General features: G+C 35.5%; 2 protein-coding genes across 22 annotated transcripts in view; both read right to left on the bottom strand.

The window, feature by feature from the left end:
- LOC124307408 (fasciculation and elongation protein zeta-2-like) overlaps positions 1-19,157 on the bottom strand; it is a 396,278-nt gene that overhangs the window by 25,886 nt on the left and 351,235 nt on the right. The gene's annotated exons all lie outside the window — the stretch shown is intronic.
- The window catches only part of LOC124307352 (tropomyosin Per a 7.0102), a 40,946-nt gene that overhangs the window by 11,570 nt on the left and 10,219 nt on the right, over positions 1-19,157 (bottom strand). For 10 of the 17 annotated variants that reach the window (XM_046768943.1, XM_046768946.1, XM_046768939.1 and 7 more), the window contains 3 exons: positions 8,287-8,420; positions 5,613-5,730; positions 803-873 (listed from right to left, as the gene is read on the bottom strand). In XM_046768943.1, coding sequence (XP_046624899.1) covers positions 803-873; positions 5,613-5,730; positions 8,287-8,420 — 323 coding nt within the window. Of the gene's footprint in view, positions 1-802; positions 874-5,612; positions 5,731-6,163; positions 6,282-8,286; positions 8,421-16,981; positions 17,285-19,157 lie in introns of those variants that run through there. The other 7 variants (XM_046768944.1, XM_046768945.1, XM_046768938.1 and 4 more) reach the window with 4 other exon arrangements.

The raw sequence follows: 19,157 nt of genomic DNA, 5'->3' as shown, positions 1-19,157 counted from the left end.
AATATGGCGAGATTTTATTTCTTGTACAAAAAGTTTTCAACATTGTGCAGATAAATAAAAATAGAGTTAAAATTAAAGCTGATTAATTGTGAGTAAAAAATAAAATTCGTTGTCCTCTGGGGCAGCTTCAGGTTTCGTTCTCTGCCATCCTGTCTCATCGACCATTTTTCTGTCTTATATTAATAATCTTACAACAGTAATAAAAATAATATCCAACGCATTAGTATTTACGATACAATAAAAGTCTGCCATTAATAACACTGACGATTTTCGATATCGTAGGAGTGACATTGAAGAATTCGTAGTGATCAAATTTTTTCAGACATAGACAGAAGAGAATAAATCTCGTACTTAATACAGACATGAAACAAAATTCAGTGTATAATAAACTTAGTTTCATCCGGTCGATCCACGATTTCGAAAATTGTCATGCGTATAAAACAACTGGGAAAAATTATGAGAAAGAAAAAAGTACAATACAATATTAAACGACTTATCGAATAATAAGATTGTAAGAAAAATGAAGGGAAAAAACAGGTGTACCACTAAAAAAACGATCTCTAGGGGGAGAAAAAAAAAAAAAAAAAACTCACACATGATGGGGAACAAATATAGCGATAATGATGCAAATTGGAGAAAAACGCCAAGACAAACAAATGCAAACTTCACGCGGCGAGCGAGCACACAATTTTGGAAAACCGACACTCTCCGTCTAATCGTATTAGGAAAAAAATTATTCTTCTTTTGTTTTTTGTTTTTCTTTTTTATTAGGAGCGATAGAGAGAGACAGAAATATGCTTACGACTCTCCAGCCTCGGCACGTTCTTCGGCACGCTCAAGATCGGCCTCAACCATGGCCAATTTACGGGCGACCTGTGTGCGATTAACGGCCATTTTTATTTTCATTACCCGAATTCGTGGGTGTTGAACAAAATGAAAAAGAAAAAAAAAACGTAAAAAAAAATTGTGAAACTTTTTTTTTTTTTTTTTGCTCTTTTTTTCACACAAATAGAATTAATCTCGTGTATAAAATCGTTCGAACGTCGACAAGGCGTCTTGTCTATCAAAAAAATGTAAACCAGATTGTCAAACAATTATAAGATTCGTTATTAATAATACGTATTACGATAATTATAAGAGCCATTATTGTATTCGTTTCGATATAAAAATTGGAAACGAATTCTTACGAATTATTAATGTCAAAAGTACTATTTCGAAGATTAAAATGCTCTCTATGTATTGAATTTCTTTTTCCCTTTTTTTTTTCCTTGTCAAACATTTCGTTACCGATGAATAAGTAGTTGACTCGACTTCGATCTAATTTTGTTTTTTTTTTTAATTTTTATTCTTTTTAGTTACGCTTCTAAAAGTAGACAAGACGGTTTCCCGGCGATTTTCAGCAACGTTGTGCGTATCGAGTAGGTAAGAATATTTAAAAAAAACGAATCAATCGTCATTATGAGACAATGCAAATGTCAATGTGTTAATTATAGTATATTAACTGTATCTTCTAAGTGATTTTTTGCTTTCTCTTTTCTTACTCGCAGATAAACACAACAAAGCTCTTGTATGTTTATATACATCAACGATTACAATGTGATTAATGCATTTTAGTAATCAACACAACACATTTTCACTGCGTATATATATATATATTATGTACGGGAAAAAAAAATCTGTTGCTGTTAGCGCACACTGCGATCTCTCAAGTTTCAAAAACTGCATCTGCGTGATCGGTAGTTATATATTTGGAAAAATACACCGACGTAAAATATCACGACCTAAAAATAAATACGTGATGATGTTACATTTGACGGTTGAAAGATCGAAAATTCAGATGCGAGAGAGAAAAAAAAATTAAACTCAATAACGGTTAGGAAAAAAAAATAAATAAATAAAATCGAGGGGCAATTTTACGGAGTTACCGAGCTTAAAAATACACTCCAATCTACATGCAAAATTACTATATTATATTAGACATGTATAAAAAATAACGTTAATGAATTATACATTATAAGTGTATATAATGTATAACGTAAAGTGCCTGTTATTATTTGCATCAAGTAATCCACCTATAATATTCATAGTGTAAAATGCAATCAAATTCGAAAGCATTGTCGAACACTTGATGACATTTCGATGACCCACCTGCATATTATTATTATTATTATCATTATAAGTTATGATATGAAAATCGATTGTCAAAGTAAAAAAATTATATATATATAAATAAAATCGAAAAATTTGTAACCGTTCGTAAAGAAGAAATATTATTTTTACTTGATAATTGTTGTTTTTTTTTTCTTCTCTAATGAGCAATTTTACTTGTTGTCGTTATACCCTGAAAACTGTCATCTTTTGCTATCGTTTAATTAACGGATTTTTTGTTCTGGTTCAACAACGCGATACCGAATTAACCAAATACACTATAGTGCTTTCGGTGACGTATTTTTTACGGCTTCCAACGTGAAAGGAATCGTTGATTCGGGTCTATCGACATCACGTACAATAAGGCTTCTGGATAAATCCTTTCCACGCAATATAATGTGTATATCCTGATCATTCAAAGCTATAAGTCAGTACAGAGATAAGAACATCGAAACATGGCACGAATTTTCAATCAATTCCTCGAGAAAAATTTTCATTTTTTTTTTATCTCGTTACGCGACTGATGACCGCTCTGCGTAAAGGCTGCAGGTGAAATCAACCCGGGCAAGATTGGTCTTTGCCCGAAACAAGATGTTTATTTAATTCGATAAAATTGTTATCAACTTTTTTTTCTTTTAACCTCTGATACTTGTAATTTGTACTCATCGTATATAGGAATTCATTATTCCATTTTTTTTCTTCTACTCATTCCTTCATCATTTTTGTCAACATTTCAATTATTGTAGCTATTATAGGTATCTGGGCGAAGTGAATGCGTATATGATACATATTTATCCTGCGACTCGTCGATCGCTTATTAAAACATTGTCATTACGGTTAAAACAATGGTTTGAATGGTTTACACGTCAAATATTGCGTGTATATAATATATATAATGTATATACAGAATGAATTCCTAACGACTGCACGGTCCGTCGTCTGCTAAAGTTCAATGCGCGCAAGCTACAATTCGAGATCAACTGTTTGCCAGGGTGACCAACCGTGTAACCTCAAAAATTCAAACAACTGACGGCTACATTTGTGCTCAATTCAAAACTGTCAAAATCTTTTAGGTTAGCAACAGTTGGTCGCCCTGTCAAACAACCGCTCTTCGAATGTAACGCGAGCGTACTAAAGTTTAGCAGACGACGGATCAAATGGTCGTTAGAAATTCGCTCTGTGTATACTATACATATACGTATAATGGCTCTGTATGCGTATATTATACAATGTATTACTCGCCTCTGTATTTAGCGCCCAATGACACAACATATGATTCCATTAGGCGTTGGATCTCGAAAGCGTGTGAATACGTAAATATCTCGGTGCGTCGGGAGATAGAGGATTCGAAAATGACAAAGAAAAAAAAAAAAAAAACACCGCGGAAAAACTTGCATATTGTAGAAATTGAGCACACGTGTGAACTGATTTTACACAAGATGTTAGCGTCACCGCAGAGGCAAGATCGAAAGGAAATAAAATTAAAGAGCCACGTTATAATTATTTGTCTGCGCCCGAAATTGAACACTGACGAAGCACTGTACGTATATATTTACTTTGTTAAAAAAAAAAAATGTCCATCGTTATTGTTATTTTTTATTTATTTATTTTTTTTGTTGCTTTATTATTATTATTATTATTATTATCGTTCTATAAGATCAAATTTCCTCTTCGTGACTTTTTTCAAAAATATTCATGCATCTATGTATTTATAAATAATATTCAATCCTGATTATACGTATTTTCAACGATTGCGAGGTACGTTGTAATTGTATGCAAAAATCAGATGTATGCATAGCTTGACAATTTCGTGTCATGCTATAACGCGGAACAAAATTTTCATATTCATTCGTCTAATAAGAGATAGCAACAATAAAATCATCTTTACATATACATCTATATGTATTATTGCTCTGTAGACATTAGGTGACGAAGCTACAGCAGATATCAGAGTGAGGAAATCAATATACTATGAATGTTATTTTAATCATTGTTACTATTGTTCTTGTTGTTACTATTATTATTATTATTATTATTTTATACCAACATCCCTAAATACCATCTATTATTATATACAAATTTGTATAAGTATTCAATTGTGATTGCTTTAGTTTTATAATCTGTTATTGAAATGAATTAGTTATATTATCATTGTTGTTACTTGTATCAATTATTTATTCGAGTTATAGTGACGCGTCAGATAATTTGAAAAATTACTCTAATTTTCTTTTCTTCCTTTTTTTGTTTCAAGCTATGGTTATACCATATATACGTAACCGTACATATAATATACGTACAGCTAGATCGGAATAGTAAAGCACCATTTTATCGAAATTTTTTCATAATTTTACGCAATTATTTGAATATGTGATTTAATTCGCGAGATAATCGATCTTTTAATATGTATATACATACATATATATATATATATATATGTACATATATATAATATGTACATAATTTTATTCACACACATATAACATTATCACTTTACAACAACAGCCGCGTTGTCATCACGATTTTATGTATATCTATACATAAAAGTGATAATAATTCGCGAACGAGTAGAAACAATTATTAATTGTGATTCTTTTAAAACACAGAAGAAAAAAAAACGTACATAAAAACCTTCAGGTTCACTAATTGATTGATTTAAAGATTCTCTATCGATAACGAGAGGAAAGGAATTGAAAACACAATGTCCAGAAAGAAATGAACGTTTTTTTTTAAATAAACATATCAAAGCTGCACGATTTTTTATCCGGTTTAAAAATTTTTATTTTATCACTTGGATTCGTTATCGACGTTTCGAATGCCCGTATAATATTTAATATTTGGCACACCTGAGATTTATACAACGAATTTATCAATCGCGCACATCAATTTTCTCCACAATTCACGACTCGTTACTGTCATCGTCGTACACAACAAATATACAACACAGGGAAACTTTTTCAAGTATCCATACCGTCGCTGTTTGTCATCGTTTCACGAATTATGGGTGTATATATGCGTAATATATACATATGTTTCAGAGTCATCGACGAACGTAATTCTTGGTGAAAAATTATCACGTGTCAAATTTTGCCAACTTCAATATTACATGTATACATACGAGTAACGATATTCGTTTATCGGTTTACTACGTATATATGTATACACATATATATCATACATATACGGTTATATACGTGAAATTCGATTACGATCTGCATGTAATCGGTCGACGATCATCATCATTATCGTCGCCGTCGTCGTCATCGTAATCAAGAACAAGTGTAAATTATAGAGGGAAAACAATAAAAAAAAAAAAAAAAAATCATTGTTCACAAGAAAAAAAAAAAAAATGTAGACACAGCGAACACAAGGCAAGTTATTACAGGGTTATTATTAGGCACTTTTAATATCGGCTAAGAACCACCACTGCAGTCACTAGTGATTGGCGTAGTGATTGGTTCCCGAACCTCATCGTATTTCTTGTCGGCTTCTTCAGCGAGGAATCTAGCCTCCTTGAGTTGATTTTCAAGCGCGTCCATACGCTCCTCATCGGCCAAACTGCGGTTCTCAAGAACCTTGCGGGCGCTTTATACATATCGGACGGGAAAATAAAATTTACAATTATAAAAATGATAATTACACGAGTACAATACATATAATATGTATATATACGTGGAAGAGAGAAATCATATGACATCTCTTTCGTCGTTCCGCTCAGCTCACCGCCGTTTCATTTTTTATTTTTTTTTTACCTGTGTGACAAACATTTAGACAGCCTTGATTTTCAATTTCTCTCGAGTAAAAAAATCCTACCGTTTTTTTTTCGATTTTTTGTTTATTCGTTTTTTGTTATTTCTTTACAATCCATGGCACCCGCATTATTGCACAAACAAATAGCAGATATTATTCATGAAACGAGATGAAAATCAAAGCTCTCTGACAACAACAAAAAAATGTACCGTGAATGTTTTTTTTTTCATTTTCTTTTTTTTTTTTTTTTCTCGTATCCAAGACCCACCTCTTCGTATTTTTTATCGGCCTCTTCAGCAATCAGTTTAGCCTGGGCCAGTTGTTGTTCCAATAAGGACACGCGGTCATCCTCCATGTTGGTACGATTTTCAAGGGCCTTCCGTATCCTGATAATTTTTTTTTTTCATATTTTTGTTGTTTGTTTTTCCCTCTCCTCCCCCCCCCCCCCCTCCCCTCTACCGTTCGCAACGTTCGATTTTATTGAAAGAATGAGAGCCTGAATCTGTTTTCTCAACAAAATTCCGATAAACTTTATGTACTTTCGTGTAATATAATATTGCAATTACGGTAAATTAAACGAAGAATTTTCGAAGATCAATAAATAAGTGAATTCTCAAGACTTGTTCTCGGAGCTCTAACTTGAACGATTTGAATGGTTTGATGATACGAATAGTAATAAAAAAAAAGTACGCCCGTAACTTCTAATAATTCTAGACGGTATAATTTACGTACTTAATATACGTGAGATGAATATTGCACCGGAGATACCGGAATTTGCGCGCCTACGAGTTGCGCGTATATGAATTGTGTATTTGGCAATTCTTCGTGCGTTTAATGTGTGTGTGTGTGTGTGTGTGTGTGTGTGTGTGTATTTCAAGTACCTAATGTCGCTCATTCTTTCAACGTGCTGTAATAATCTCGTGACGTGTATACTAAAGGGGGGAATATGACATCATCCCCCCAGAGTGCAAAAAAAAAAAAAAAAAAAACAAATCGTGTCACAGCAAATTCTTATCTATATGTATATATCGTTATATAGGTACGTAACAACGTAATAATTAATCATGTAAATATATAAGTTATGTGTTAAATAAGGCGATACGTATACGTTTTTTTTTTTTTTTTCTTTCTTTGGCAGTATAACGAGTATATAAATGCTCAGATGAGATTTGACAATTGTAATCGCATATTGTAACGTTTGATAGAAAGATTGACTCGGATATCGATAATAAAATAGGCCGGCGATCGTTAATTAACTGATTTGTGGCAAAACAGAAGAAAAAAAAAATACGGAACCCCGTAATTACAGTAAAGTAATAATAATCTGACAGTGATAATCATAATCTGCACAAAAATATACCAACTTCCCCCCCACTTTATTATATAATACGACAAGTGGCATTGATAATTTTGTGTTTTTCGACGCAATTACATTTGTAAATCTGCAATATTTCGTGCCTTCGATCACTACGCGCTTATAAAATTTATTTGCAATTTTATAAATTAAATTTGCCGAAATTTACTCGTAACCAAAACTTGAAAGTCGTACGATTTTCATAGTCACATGTATCTTGAATTCATACCTTATTTTTTCATTGTGTTATTATACGCACACGTCGTAAAGTTTCGTTAATATAATTCAATGGCTTCATAAGCGCACGAAATAATAAAATCGAGCTTTATCATATACACGTTACAGGTACTTTGATCATTCAAATTGTTTTGGAAACATTTATTTTCTTCCTTCTCTCAAAAATAATCTTACACGTGATATTTATCAGTGTAAAAAATTGAAATTATTTACCAATGCAGTATAATTTTCACATAGACTATAATTATTTTTGGAAGTGTCGAAAACTTTCTCTGAAATTTTGCTTCGACAAGCATTATATATATATATATATATATATATATATATATATACATTTATAAGGCGTAAAACGAGTTTGAGTATAATTTAAAAATTGATAATAATCGATGAAGTAGAATATAAACATTAATAAACTTCGCGTCCAAATAAATTACGATTAATTATACTCGATAAATAGTGATTGCAAAAAGTTCGGACAAATTACCCAGTCACTCATCATGGTCAGCCTGCAGCGAAAAGAAGGTCCTTTAAAATTTTACAACAATGTATAATAAAAAATCTCGAATTGGACGCGAAATCATTTGTTTTTTGAACAAATCGAGTATTAAGAATCGATGATTCGTTATTCACGTTGCCATCCCGTGTTTGTTCATGTGTAAGTTATTTCAAGAGAGAAGAAAAAAATAACAAAATAGTTATAAAATATTTATATATATATGTATATATATATATATATAGATACGTGTTTGTGTGTATATGTAAATATACTCATTAGATTGGACTTTCTATAAAACTCTTACCGCTCGCTTTCATCGGCGGCCTGAGATGCCTCGGCCAACTTGGCGGTGGCAGTTGCAAGACGTTCCTCTGACCTCTCCAAATCTTCCTCAAGCAGCTGGATGCGACGGTTGAGAGCCGCGACTTCGGATTCGGCCTGAAACACGAGGTGAAAAGAAAAACGTCGAGATTAGCATTCTTCGCAATAAGGAAAAATGTTCTTTTTTTTTAACCCTTAAACTTGATCGCATCTGTAAGATTCAGCTGAAGTTTCTCAATGCAATCAAAGTATATTTAATAATCGTATCTAGTAATATACTTTTATTTTGTTTCAATTAATTCATTAAAAGAGCAGAGTCACATTTTTTACATTTCAGACAAACTTCTTTTCTTTTTTGTCTATCTTGCGATGAAATTATTCAAAGATTAGATTCAGTAATTGAAACGATGATGTCATGGACGTTTGTGCGGTAAAAAAAATGTCGCTATAATTAATTAAACATGATATTGTACGCTATTATTGTACACGAATTATTGATACATTATATAATACGCATGTATCATGCCGGATGTAAAATATGTATGGATAAGCTTGTGCGTGTCGTGATCTATATAATTGAATCATCATTCATCATGTGATTAAGCAAGAGCTCCCAAATAAAATATTATAAACAATGCCTTCGTGCAATTTAACGATTGAGAATCGTCGATTTAACTCTAACAACTTTTATAACCGCACAAGTTCACAAATATACCGTCAAGAGTCACATTAATTCAGATATGCGGACTTTTTGTTGGTCATAAGGTGCATGAATAATTATAAAATCGTTTTTTTTCTCGTCCTCTCGTTGATTTCAAGGAATTGAATACTTTCTCTTGACGCATACTTGAACGTCTACAGAGACCGAATTTTCAGTTCCGGATGAGCAACCAAATGGGAAAACAAACCATTTTCAAACACAAATATACGGCCTAAAAAAATGTACCATATGAGGAAGAGTGTCATTTATTTATAAACTTTTTCTTATTTTTATTTTTTTACGTTTATGTGATTTTAGAAATAGTGACGAAAAGACCAGAAACATTCGCAACATTTACTTAACGTGTTACATAATTGACATTAACACACAGCTCAATAATGACCGGGAAGAATTTTTCTTTCGAGAAACGTAAGAATAAATATTGAAATTTTCAATAAATTCCAAGCACAAGGCAAAGGATATAATTGTTTTGCTTAATATAAATATTTACACCGAGATTGCTGAGACACGAGAAATGTGCCCAATTTTTATTTCTTAAACGTCCGCGGATACGAAAATTGAAAAGTAAATATTGAAAAATAAATTTAAAAGAAAATGACAAACAACTGTCATTGAATTTCCTCCGAATCGAATGACAATGGCGAAAGACGCTCGAGGAACGCGCGTGATCTGCTTAAGAATTACAATTAATGTATGTCCAGTCCCCAATATATCTATACATATATACATAGTTATACAAATTGAAAAAAAGAAAAAGAGAGACGCCTTGAATTCTTACATTGCATAGCCTCAGCTACATACGTCGTTCCACTAATGGAAAAGAAATTTGTATGACATTATACAATGATAAAAAATACGGGGAAAATAATAATGTTTTTTTAATGTATCCCGCGGTATTTTATTTCTGTGTCATACATAATTCCGTGAAATATATATCGTAATACATTATCAAACGAGGCGTGGTTGAAATTCCTAATTTGAAAAGTTCCGAAAGCGCCAAATTCCGAATTCTTTGGTGGCGAAACTTACGAATAAAGAAATCAAACTTTGACGAAACATCAAAGTTTCGAATGGTCCGAAACCCGACGCTCAAAGTTCCGAAAAGGCGTCAAAGTTTCGAAACAGCAAAAATGAAAAAATTGTAAAATCTGAAACATCGAAATTCCGAATGATCGAAGTTATTTAGTTCTGTGAATTTCAGGCTTGGTGAAACTTCACCACTTCGATATTTCTACGTTCAAAATCCTGATTTTCGTTTTTTTCTGATTTTTCACACCCACTCGTTGAGTAAAGCACGCCGTGTGCGTATATTTTAATTTTTGAAATTTTAATCTACCGAAACTTTATTTTTCGAAATTTTTCTCTATCGGAACTTTACTTTTCGGCATTTTGCTCTATCGTAACTTGAATTTTCAGAATTTTGCATTTCGGAACCTTGAGCCGTCGGGTTTCCGACCATTCGAAACTTCATCATTTCGTAAAAGTTTGATTTCTTTACTTCAAATTTCGCCACCAAATAATTCGGAATTAGGCGCTTTCGGAACTTTTCAAATTGTAAACTTCATTCCCGCCCCTGTTAAACTTAAGAAATTTTTCGACGAAAGTTTAAGTACATAAGTCGATACCAAAGTTCGTTCTTCTTCCTTCCCAAATTCGCGCGAGGAGGCGGAGGACTGTATTTTCTATCCTCATTCAATTACTTAGTCAAAATTCCAGCTCCTCTTTCACGAAAGAAGCGTCAAATCATAAGACAAGAGACGTTTGGACATACAATTAAAATTCATAAAATTATATCCCCGAGACTATAACGGCTGCACCGTAAAAAAAACACATACGTCCGTCATCAACCACCGACTGTCTATTCGACGTTACATCAGTTTCGCATGGAAGTCAGTGTCAGTGTCAGAATCGTTGATCCCATCACTCACTGTCTTCCTTTCCGTCATCTGCACGGCAGTGGGTACAGAAGAATCGATAATAACACATCAACGATCAGTGATCACGGTGTGACCAATCTGTATGCGAAGCCCGGACGTCCGGCTCGGAAACTCGGCTACACTTTATAGAAGTACAGACAGACTAGACTGTATACGTGCGTTTTTTATTTCCTCCTCTTTTTTCCCTTCGTCTATGCAGTAACGAGTTTTATACATAATGTATGCGACGCACACGACGGATTATTTTTCGTGGGATTCGGTGGAAACGCGTAACGAAGGGACGATTTATTCACGTGTTCGAACGCAGTATGCAACAAGGTGCGCCCGGCTTTTTCAATATCCACGCATGAAAACCCCACGATACAGTACATTTTACGCAACGCAACGCCACGCCACGTCAAGTCACGTCACGCAGGTGCGTCACTATTACAATTAGTCAGACAATTTACAATTAATTGACGAAATAGGTTTCGCTGCACCCACAATTCGAATCTGTACCGTATTGTAATTCGATTTTCTTTGTTTTTCCAAAACAAAAAAACGGATAAGCTCTCGAAAAATCATTTTCTCAGTATCAAGTATAAAGTTAGAATTGGAAAATTACAAATTCGATGGAGTAAAATTGTAAACCCTGTTACAAATTTACACGGAATAGTATACAATGTGTATGATATAACCGAACATTCTTCAGGCGTTATTCTTAATTTATTTGCGTACTAGCAGCCAGTCGCGACTTCACTCGCATAATATGAAAATTCTTTTCAGAGAAACAAAAATCGCTGACAGTTAAGAATATTTTAATGAAGACGGACAATATCTGACCTAACCTAGAACCGAACCGAACCGAACCGTACCGAACCGTACCGAACCGAACCAAACCTAACCTAACCTCTGTCTATAAGAAAAAAAAATTGCTTACAGTTAAGAATATTTGAATGAAGACGGATAATATCTGACCTAACCTAGAACTGAACCGAATCGAGTCGAACCAAACCAAACCGAACCGAACCGAACCGAACCGAACCGAACCGAACCGAACCTAACCTCTATCTATAAAAGTTTAGTCGGCGTTCGCATAAGTGAATAATCCTGTTCCGACTTGGCTTACAAATACATTGTTACTTCTCCGAAACTATCAATCTGGTAGTGACTTTGTAGCTATTCACAGGAAAAAAAAAGAATCAAAATCGAAAATACGCTCATTTGTTGAAACGACTCGCGCGCCAACTAGTGTAAAATGGTTGTACCAATTCAGAAAACTTCGCAGGCGTGCGCACAACTCCCCAAAGTTTCATCACGATCGGCGATCGGAAGAATGGTATAGAAATATGCATACGGTACAAACAGACATAATATATAACGATATGTATATAAATAAAAAAAATTGCTATAAATAAATATATATATATATATATAATATAATACACATCGCGCACAATATCCAATTTTGTACCTCAGTTGATTAATTAATTAATTCGTTAAATGATTGACCCTATTTTTATAATTGAATTATAGAAATAATACCGAAAGCTAGGCGGTATGCCTAGTACACAGGTATACAGCGGTATACAGGATACCGTATTACACTCCTTGATATACAGATATATATAATATATGGTTATAAATTATGCATTTCGCCACCGCAGAGACGCCATATCCTTTCCCCATCCTGCATCGTCAGACATAGACGTCATATATAATTGCAGTATAATTGCTACCGCGAAGAACTTCGTCGTGAAAAAGTATATCCAAACACGGCAAGTGCATCATTGTGAAGTTAGTAACGTTATCGTAACGATTCGTGCTGAGGAAGAATCGTGACTTTGCAATTTTTCAAGTGTTTGAAATTCAGCCAACCGTAATAGAATAATAGTTCCTTCAAAATCATTGTTAAAATAAGAAAATACACATTTTTCTTTCTCTACCTTTCGTTACGACAACGTTACTAACTTGTCAAGGTGTGAAATAGAAAATAGAAAATATTTTTCATTCGTAGAAAAATTTTTCATGCGAAGAATTGCGGAGAAGTAACAAACGGAGTCAATGCAAGTCTTCGACCTCGAATTATACGTACGCAGGTACCTGTAGTCGTTGTAAACGCCTATAGTATAATAAACATACCGGTTCCTTGTAGGTATGTACATATAATATAATAGATAGGCGGAACAGGGGTGAACGCAAGATAAAGATCGATGTAGCAAAAAGAAATAAAAATAAAAATAGACAAATAGGAATTTAGCCTTGAACTCCATATTAGTCTCAACTCTTGTACAGTACAAAACAACGCCATCTATAATTATATACCTATCTATATCATTGACTATATATATATATTAATCTTACACAGTGACCGAAAAATATTACTTTACAGTTCTCGGTACAAGACGAAAATTAGTTATTTAATTGCGACCAACCATATCCATTTTACTAAATTAATTTTCTAGTAGCTAGGTATAAGAAAAAAAAAATTGAATATTTCCGGGTAACGAACCGCGATAAATGGAAAAATGATATCGGATGGTCGGTGGAAGCTGAAAAGTCAGCAATACGCGGCTATTGTAATATATTATCGTACGCAATTTCCACACGCGCATAAAACCGCAATCGAAGAACCGTAGAGAAAATCTTGACTTTTTGCCCCCTCTGCAGCTTTTATACTGTTAACCTCAGACTGCCGGTTGCGTCACCTCACTCACACGTTTTGTACCTAATATGTGTAATACGTATGTACATATGTATATACTAGAGTGTGTGAGGATGTAACGCGTTACTCTTTGATGCGTTATATGGACTTTTGTACAACCGCAGACAGTTTCGTTTCTGTCTGGCTTTGTATTCCCATTTTCTGTAAATACTGCAATCTTATATATATATATATATATATATATATACGTCCTAGCTAGTCGGAAGATTATCATTGCGACGTTAAAAAAGAATTTTTATAAATAAAAAGCTTTTTTCAAAACGCAAAAAAGTAGAAATACAAAATTCAGAATATCCTAACGATATGGAACAAGTTTTTTAAAATTTTCTGATGATAACGATTATACGATATATATGTGTGTGTGTGTGCATGTGTGCGTAGATATAACGTTGCACGGAACGTCGATGACAAAAATCGTCAATGTCAGATCGATAAGAACGCGAGGCCGACAGATAAGTGGTTCAAAACGCCTATTGAAGGTGTAATATATAACAACAATTGTTTGAAGTTGTAGCTGGCAGTCTCAAAGACATCATTCAATATCCGTGCCGCAAAGTTTATCCTTTATTAGTTGTCGAACTAACCGGTATATCTAATTTTAGAAAGTAAAAAAGTGTCTTCTCTGGCAGCGGAAACTTTGTTATAATGGGAACAAATTTTTCTCGGTCGTTAAATAACGTATACAGAGACAACGACAATCTCTTCTATTCTAATGTAAAATTTGAAAATGTAGAACGTCAAAATATGAAAAATTCGTGAGGTTGAATGAAATGATTCATTTTTAGGTCAACTATTTCGCAACTTCCGAGTTGTCGGAAATTCAGTTACCGTTGATATATGTACGGCCGGAATAATTCGTATGTACTTTGCAAATTAAAAGTTTCTCTTTTTCAAGTTTCACTGGCCAAGTTTTGACCCTTCGGTCATTTCGACTCGACTGTAAACTTCGCCTCTCTCCATTAATTCACAAGCTCTGTGAACTGGATTTTTCACGTCTTTGCAGATTCGACATTAAGACCCTTCCGTTGTACGGCCATCTAATTTTTCACCCTCAGGCCTCAGCCCGGCTTCCTCGGAAGCCGGAGCAGTACGGCAAAGTCCGAACACGAGCGATCAAGCGGGCGTGAAGGGCTCGAGACGAGCCCACGCCCAAATTGGGGGTGGCGAAAAGATCGCATGCTGTCTGCATGCGGGGTGCATCTGGCGCCGCGTGTTCCTGACCAAGGTCAGGGTGTTGCGTGCAGAGGATGACGAAGAGTTCGTCGCCTTGGGGGGGTCGCTGATACTCGTGAACTTGCATTAAACGAAGGACTTTAGAAGAACTTTAGAAGACGAATTAGAAGAAGAAGAAGAAGAAGAAGAAGAAGAAAAAGAAGATGAAGAAGTCGTCAACAAGGCCAACTGCATCACTGGACACACATTGGTCTAATATAACTCTGATAATGATTTCTCGAACCTGCGGCCTGTGTCTCTCTCAGAGATAAGAGCGACCAGATATAAACTTCGTATCAAATTTAAGCCGTACACGAATTATTCTATCCGCTACACCTGCTGTACTGCCATGATTCCGTTATAGGTAGTAGGTACCTGTTTGCGAGTATACCTTCACCGTGATTGATGAGAAAAGACAGCGTGGAAAGAAGTTGGTTGACAAATTGAAAGAAACAATGCGACGTTACGTTACGTTGAACTGTATACTGTTTGCAGAGAAATAAGTTCAACAAAATGTTTTCTGAAGGTAGGTACATAGCTAAAAGGCACTCCAGATTTTTTCAGACTAATTTCTAATGTATGAAGAACATTTTTATCCGGATAAATGATCGGTACTTAATGACGGTAGGTTTTGAGGTTTTACTTTTCCGCACTTTTGTGGTAGATAAGAACTGATCTTTTTTCCCAGCCTACTTTAAGAGGAAAATAACTGCGAGGTTGAAGTTAGTAAAGTTATCGTAACGAAATAGTGGGGAAAAAAATCACTATATTCTTTTAATTTTACAATGACTTTGAAGGAACTAAACTTTCGAAATATGAGTGTACTGTATTGTTTTATTACGGTTTACTGAATTTCAGACACTTCTAAAATCGCGAATTAACGAGTTTTCCTCACGATGAATAGTTACGATAAAGTTAGTAACTTCAATATGGCGAATAACTATGATTGTTGTACTTGATTCATGTAGATCTAGCAGTTTGCTATCGGACAAATTCGATGCTCGAGAAAAATCGAAAGGCTTTGAGATAAAGGTGTTCAAATTATCTACCCTCGAGAAATAAAAAACATATAAACTTGACTAAGAAGCGTATCAACCTTGGCAGGAATAGCAAGTGCTGCGTACAAATTGCTCATCGATAAAATATTTTCAAAATTCTTTCAAATTAACACTTTTCGGAAATTCTTTTTCAAATTTTCCATATTTCGACAAAAACAACCTACGACTCAACGGAAACGCGAAATTTTACCGGTAACGTAACATGCATCTCGTTAAAAAGTGACTTTCGGTGACTTGAAGCAAACTATCGTCGCAATCGACATCTTTTCTAGCTAAATTTTTTTTTTTTCTTCTTGTTTTTATTTTTCTCACCTTATCAATCAATAACCACATGTTTTGACAGTAGTATCAACAGACATTAGAAGATATCGAAAAATACGTTTATTCGTCCAGCTGGCTAATCGAGACCGATTCGGTGGCATAGTTTCATCACATACGCTCATAATTTCGTATCTATTTGGATTTTTCTTCATTTTTTTTTACGAACAAACGACCTGTGCACCTGTGCAACACGGGTTGAAAAAACGATAGCAAAGAGAAAAAATAAAGATCGTTAAATAGACTATATTCCTGTGTACAAATGACGCTACGAGACGTTGAATTTGTGAAAAGAATGCGGTGAGTGGTGTGCTTTTGCCCCTCCCTGCATGCGCTGGATGAGAGGCTAGCGGCGGCGGCCGCGGCCCAAACTCGTCGACGAGCCCCTGACACACACACGTCACGTTTTCGCTCTCCGTCGCACGCAGGGAGGACGGTTACTATTTCCACTCTCTTTCTCTCTCTCTCCGTCTCGCTCGCTCTTTCTCGCTTGCTCCGGGGGATCGATCCTCGGCGTTCAACAAACTCAGGACGCCGGTTCCGCGTTGATGGGAAAAAAAAACATGGAAAAAAAAAGAAGAATAGAAGAGAAAAATAACGAGGGTGATCCATCGACGAAGGTCAAGAATGAATAGCGAAGACCGGCTGTATCCTCGAGTGTCGAGATGACCCGGAGTGTGTCTAAAATCGGGCGGATTATCGTGACCGAGAATATAATCAAGACTCACTTCTTCCCGACGCATCAGCTCGACCTGGAGCCGTTTGTGGTACTCGTCGCACTCGTCCTTGTATTTCTCCATCTCCTCCTTGGTCTGGCGCATTTTCTTCTTTAGCACGTCAAGTAGGCTACCCTGCTGTACTTGGGTCGTCATTTTTTCACCCGGTCTACGACTCGCTACTGTCACTAACTATTATAACACCGTTACAATATCGGGCTCGATTTCTAGTTTCTCTAGAGTACGAGGGTTTCGAACGCGCAAGGTGGTTCCCGTTGTCTCGAACTGTCGCACGACCACTGGCTACGATGCTTACGGCAAGATGGCCGTCGCCGTGACAAACGCGCATGCGCCATCCGCGATCGAGAAGTAGTTCGTCCACCCAGCGAAGAAACGACACACGCGACCACGACGATCACCCTGCGCGTTGATGTCTGCCTCTTTACCGACGGATCGACCTGTTAGTCGCGTGATCGAGTTGAAACCCATATTTCGTCGACGATAAGACGACGGAATATTACGATTGAAATATTGGCGGTAAAACCGGATGCGTACATTTTCCATGCATTAAATGCCCGATGCCGTTTATTCCTACGCGGCCCGTCGCGCCGATCGGCCTGACCGGAAACTCCCGGAAATACCGCGCCCGGCACTTCACGCTCGGCCATTCGACCGTACAGGTATAAGAAATTTCTGTGCATTCGACCGGCCGATCAGTTATTGTCTATGCCTACCTACCCACGTACCTACCAATATACCTACACACCCACATACTGCTGCCGAAATGTGACAATATTGGATGAATTACCGCCGCGGATCGAGTAAACGTTAATTGATGTGAATCCGCGTTACGTAACGGTAGCTACGATTCATCGTTCGCCAATTTACTCCATACGTTTACGCGACGGAGGCAGGTGGGCACGACGCGTAACCTATGACCGTGAGATTAGGCACAGTTTCGGCAACTCTGCCGAACACGCCTATTTGGGGATTGTCAATTTCATGCTCTAGTGTATAACGAGGGTCTGTATGCAGTAGACGATCATTCCTCAGATTAACAAGTGATCCCGTTCACTTGATACAACCGAAAAATGACAGGGACAAATCACGAGTCCCCTAACTTCGACGTCTTGCACTCAACCTTTGTAATCTATTTACCATGTTATGGACAAACTGACAAGATGAGAAACCTAGTACCCAAGTCTGGTGTCAATTGTCAATCAATTGTACTCGTTATGCAACACGTAATTTTAAAACTCTGTTTAGCTCTATTGTCTTAAAAAAATTTAACCGATTTTATGACCTAAATCGGTTATATACGTGTGAATTATTTTATTGCATTGTTACTAGTATTGATTACGATAAGAGACGAAAAATAGTTGCGAGGGATAGATTGAATCTAATAGAGGACAATTAATTTTCAACTGAATCAATTACACATCTGCTTTCGACCCACAAAGAGATGATCAGTAAATCAGCCTTAACGTAGCTGTACAAACACTTTTTAGAAGCGATAAATTTTTTTTACTATCGTAATCTGTCGTTCGTCTAGAAACAATAAAAAAAAATTATATTCCAGATCACATGGATTATCATATCGTGAATAATTTGTAAACGTATGTTACATGTTTTCAAACATATAGACAGTTTGAAGAAAAAATCTTTCTTTCCTGTTTCGAAGGAAATCAGAGGTCTGCTTTTTATCTTTGCGGTTTATCTTCCTATACATATACAGGATGGCCCTAGTTGAACTTCATTTCAATCCGTAGTTTTCCGATTAATCCCAAGTTTTTTTTACAATTTTTGCCAATCATCTATGCCGCATAACGTAATTTGGTGAAATTTATGTCTATATAAATATGTATATCAACATACGGTCCGTTAATCAGTCCCGGTATACTAACTGGGAGTCGACACTGACCACTGTACTCTGTATATAGTTCTATTTGTAAACGACACATTCAACATATATTGAAGGAATCCAAAACGAAGCCGCAATCAATGCATTTGCAATATGCAAATCGGCAAGTTCCGCTCTATTTACGAAGGCGATGAAAGAATCAAGATATGATTTTCATTTATGTGTATACGCATCAATAAAAATCCAAGAATTAATAAATGAAAAGAGAAGTATCAAAACTGAAAAAAGGAAAATATACTAATTACTTGGAAAGTCTATTATTAATGT

This window comes from Neodiprion virginianus, chromosome 6 (genome assembly GCF_021901495.1).
Source record: "Neodiprion virginianus isolate iyNeoVirg1 chromosome 6, iyNeoVirg1.1, whole genome shotgun sequence".
In the NCBI taxonomy this organism is placed as follows: Eukaryota; Metazoa; Arthropoda; class Insecta; order Hymenoptera; family Diprionidae; genus Neodiprion; species Neodiprion virginianus.
The sequence above is the reverse complement of the archived record's forward strand: the minus strand, read 5'-3'. Positions and strand labels throughout refer to the sequence as shown.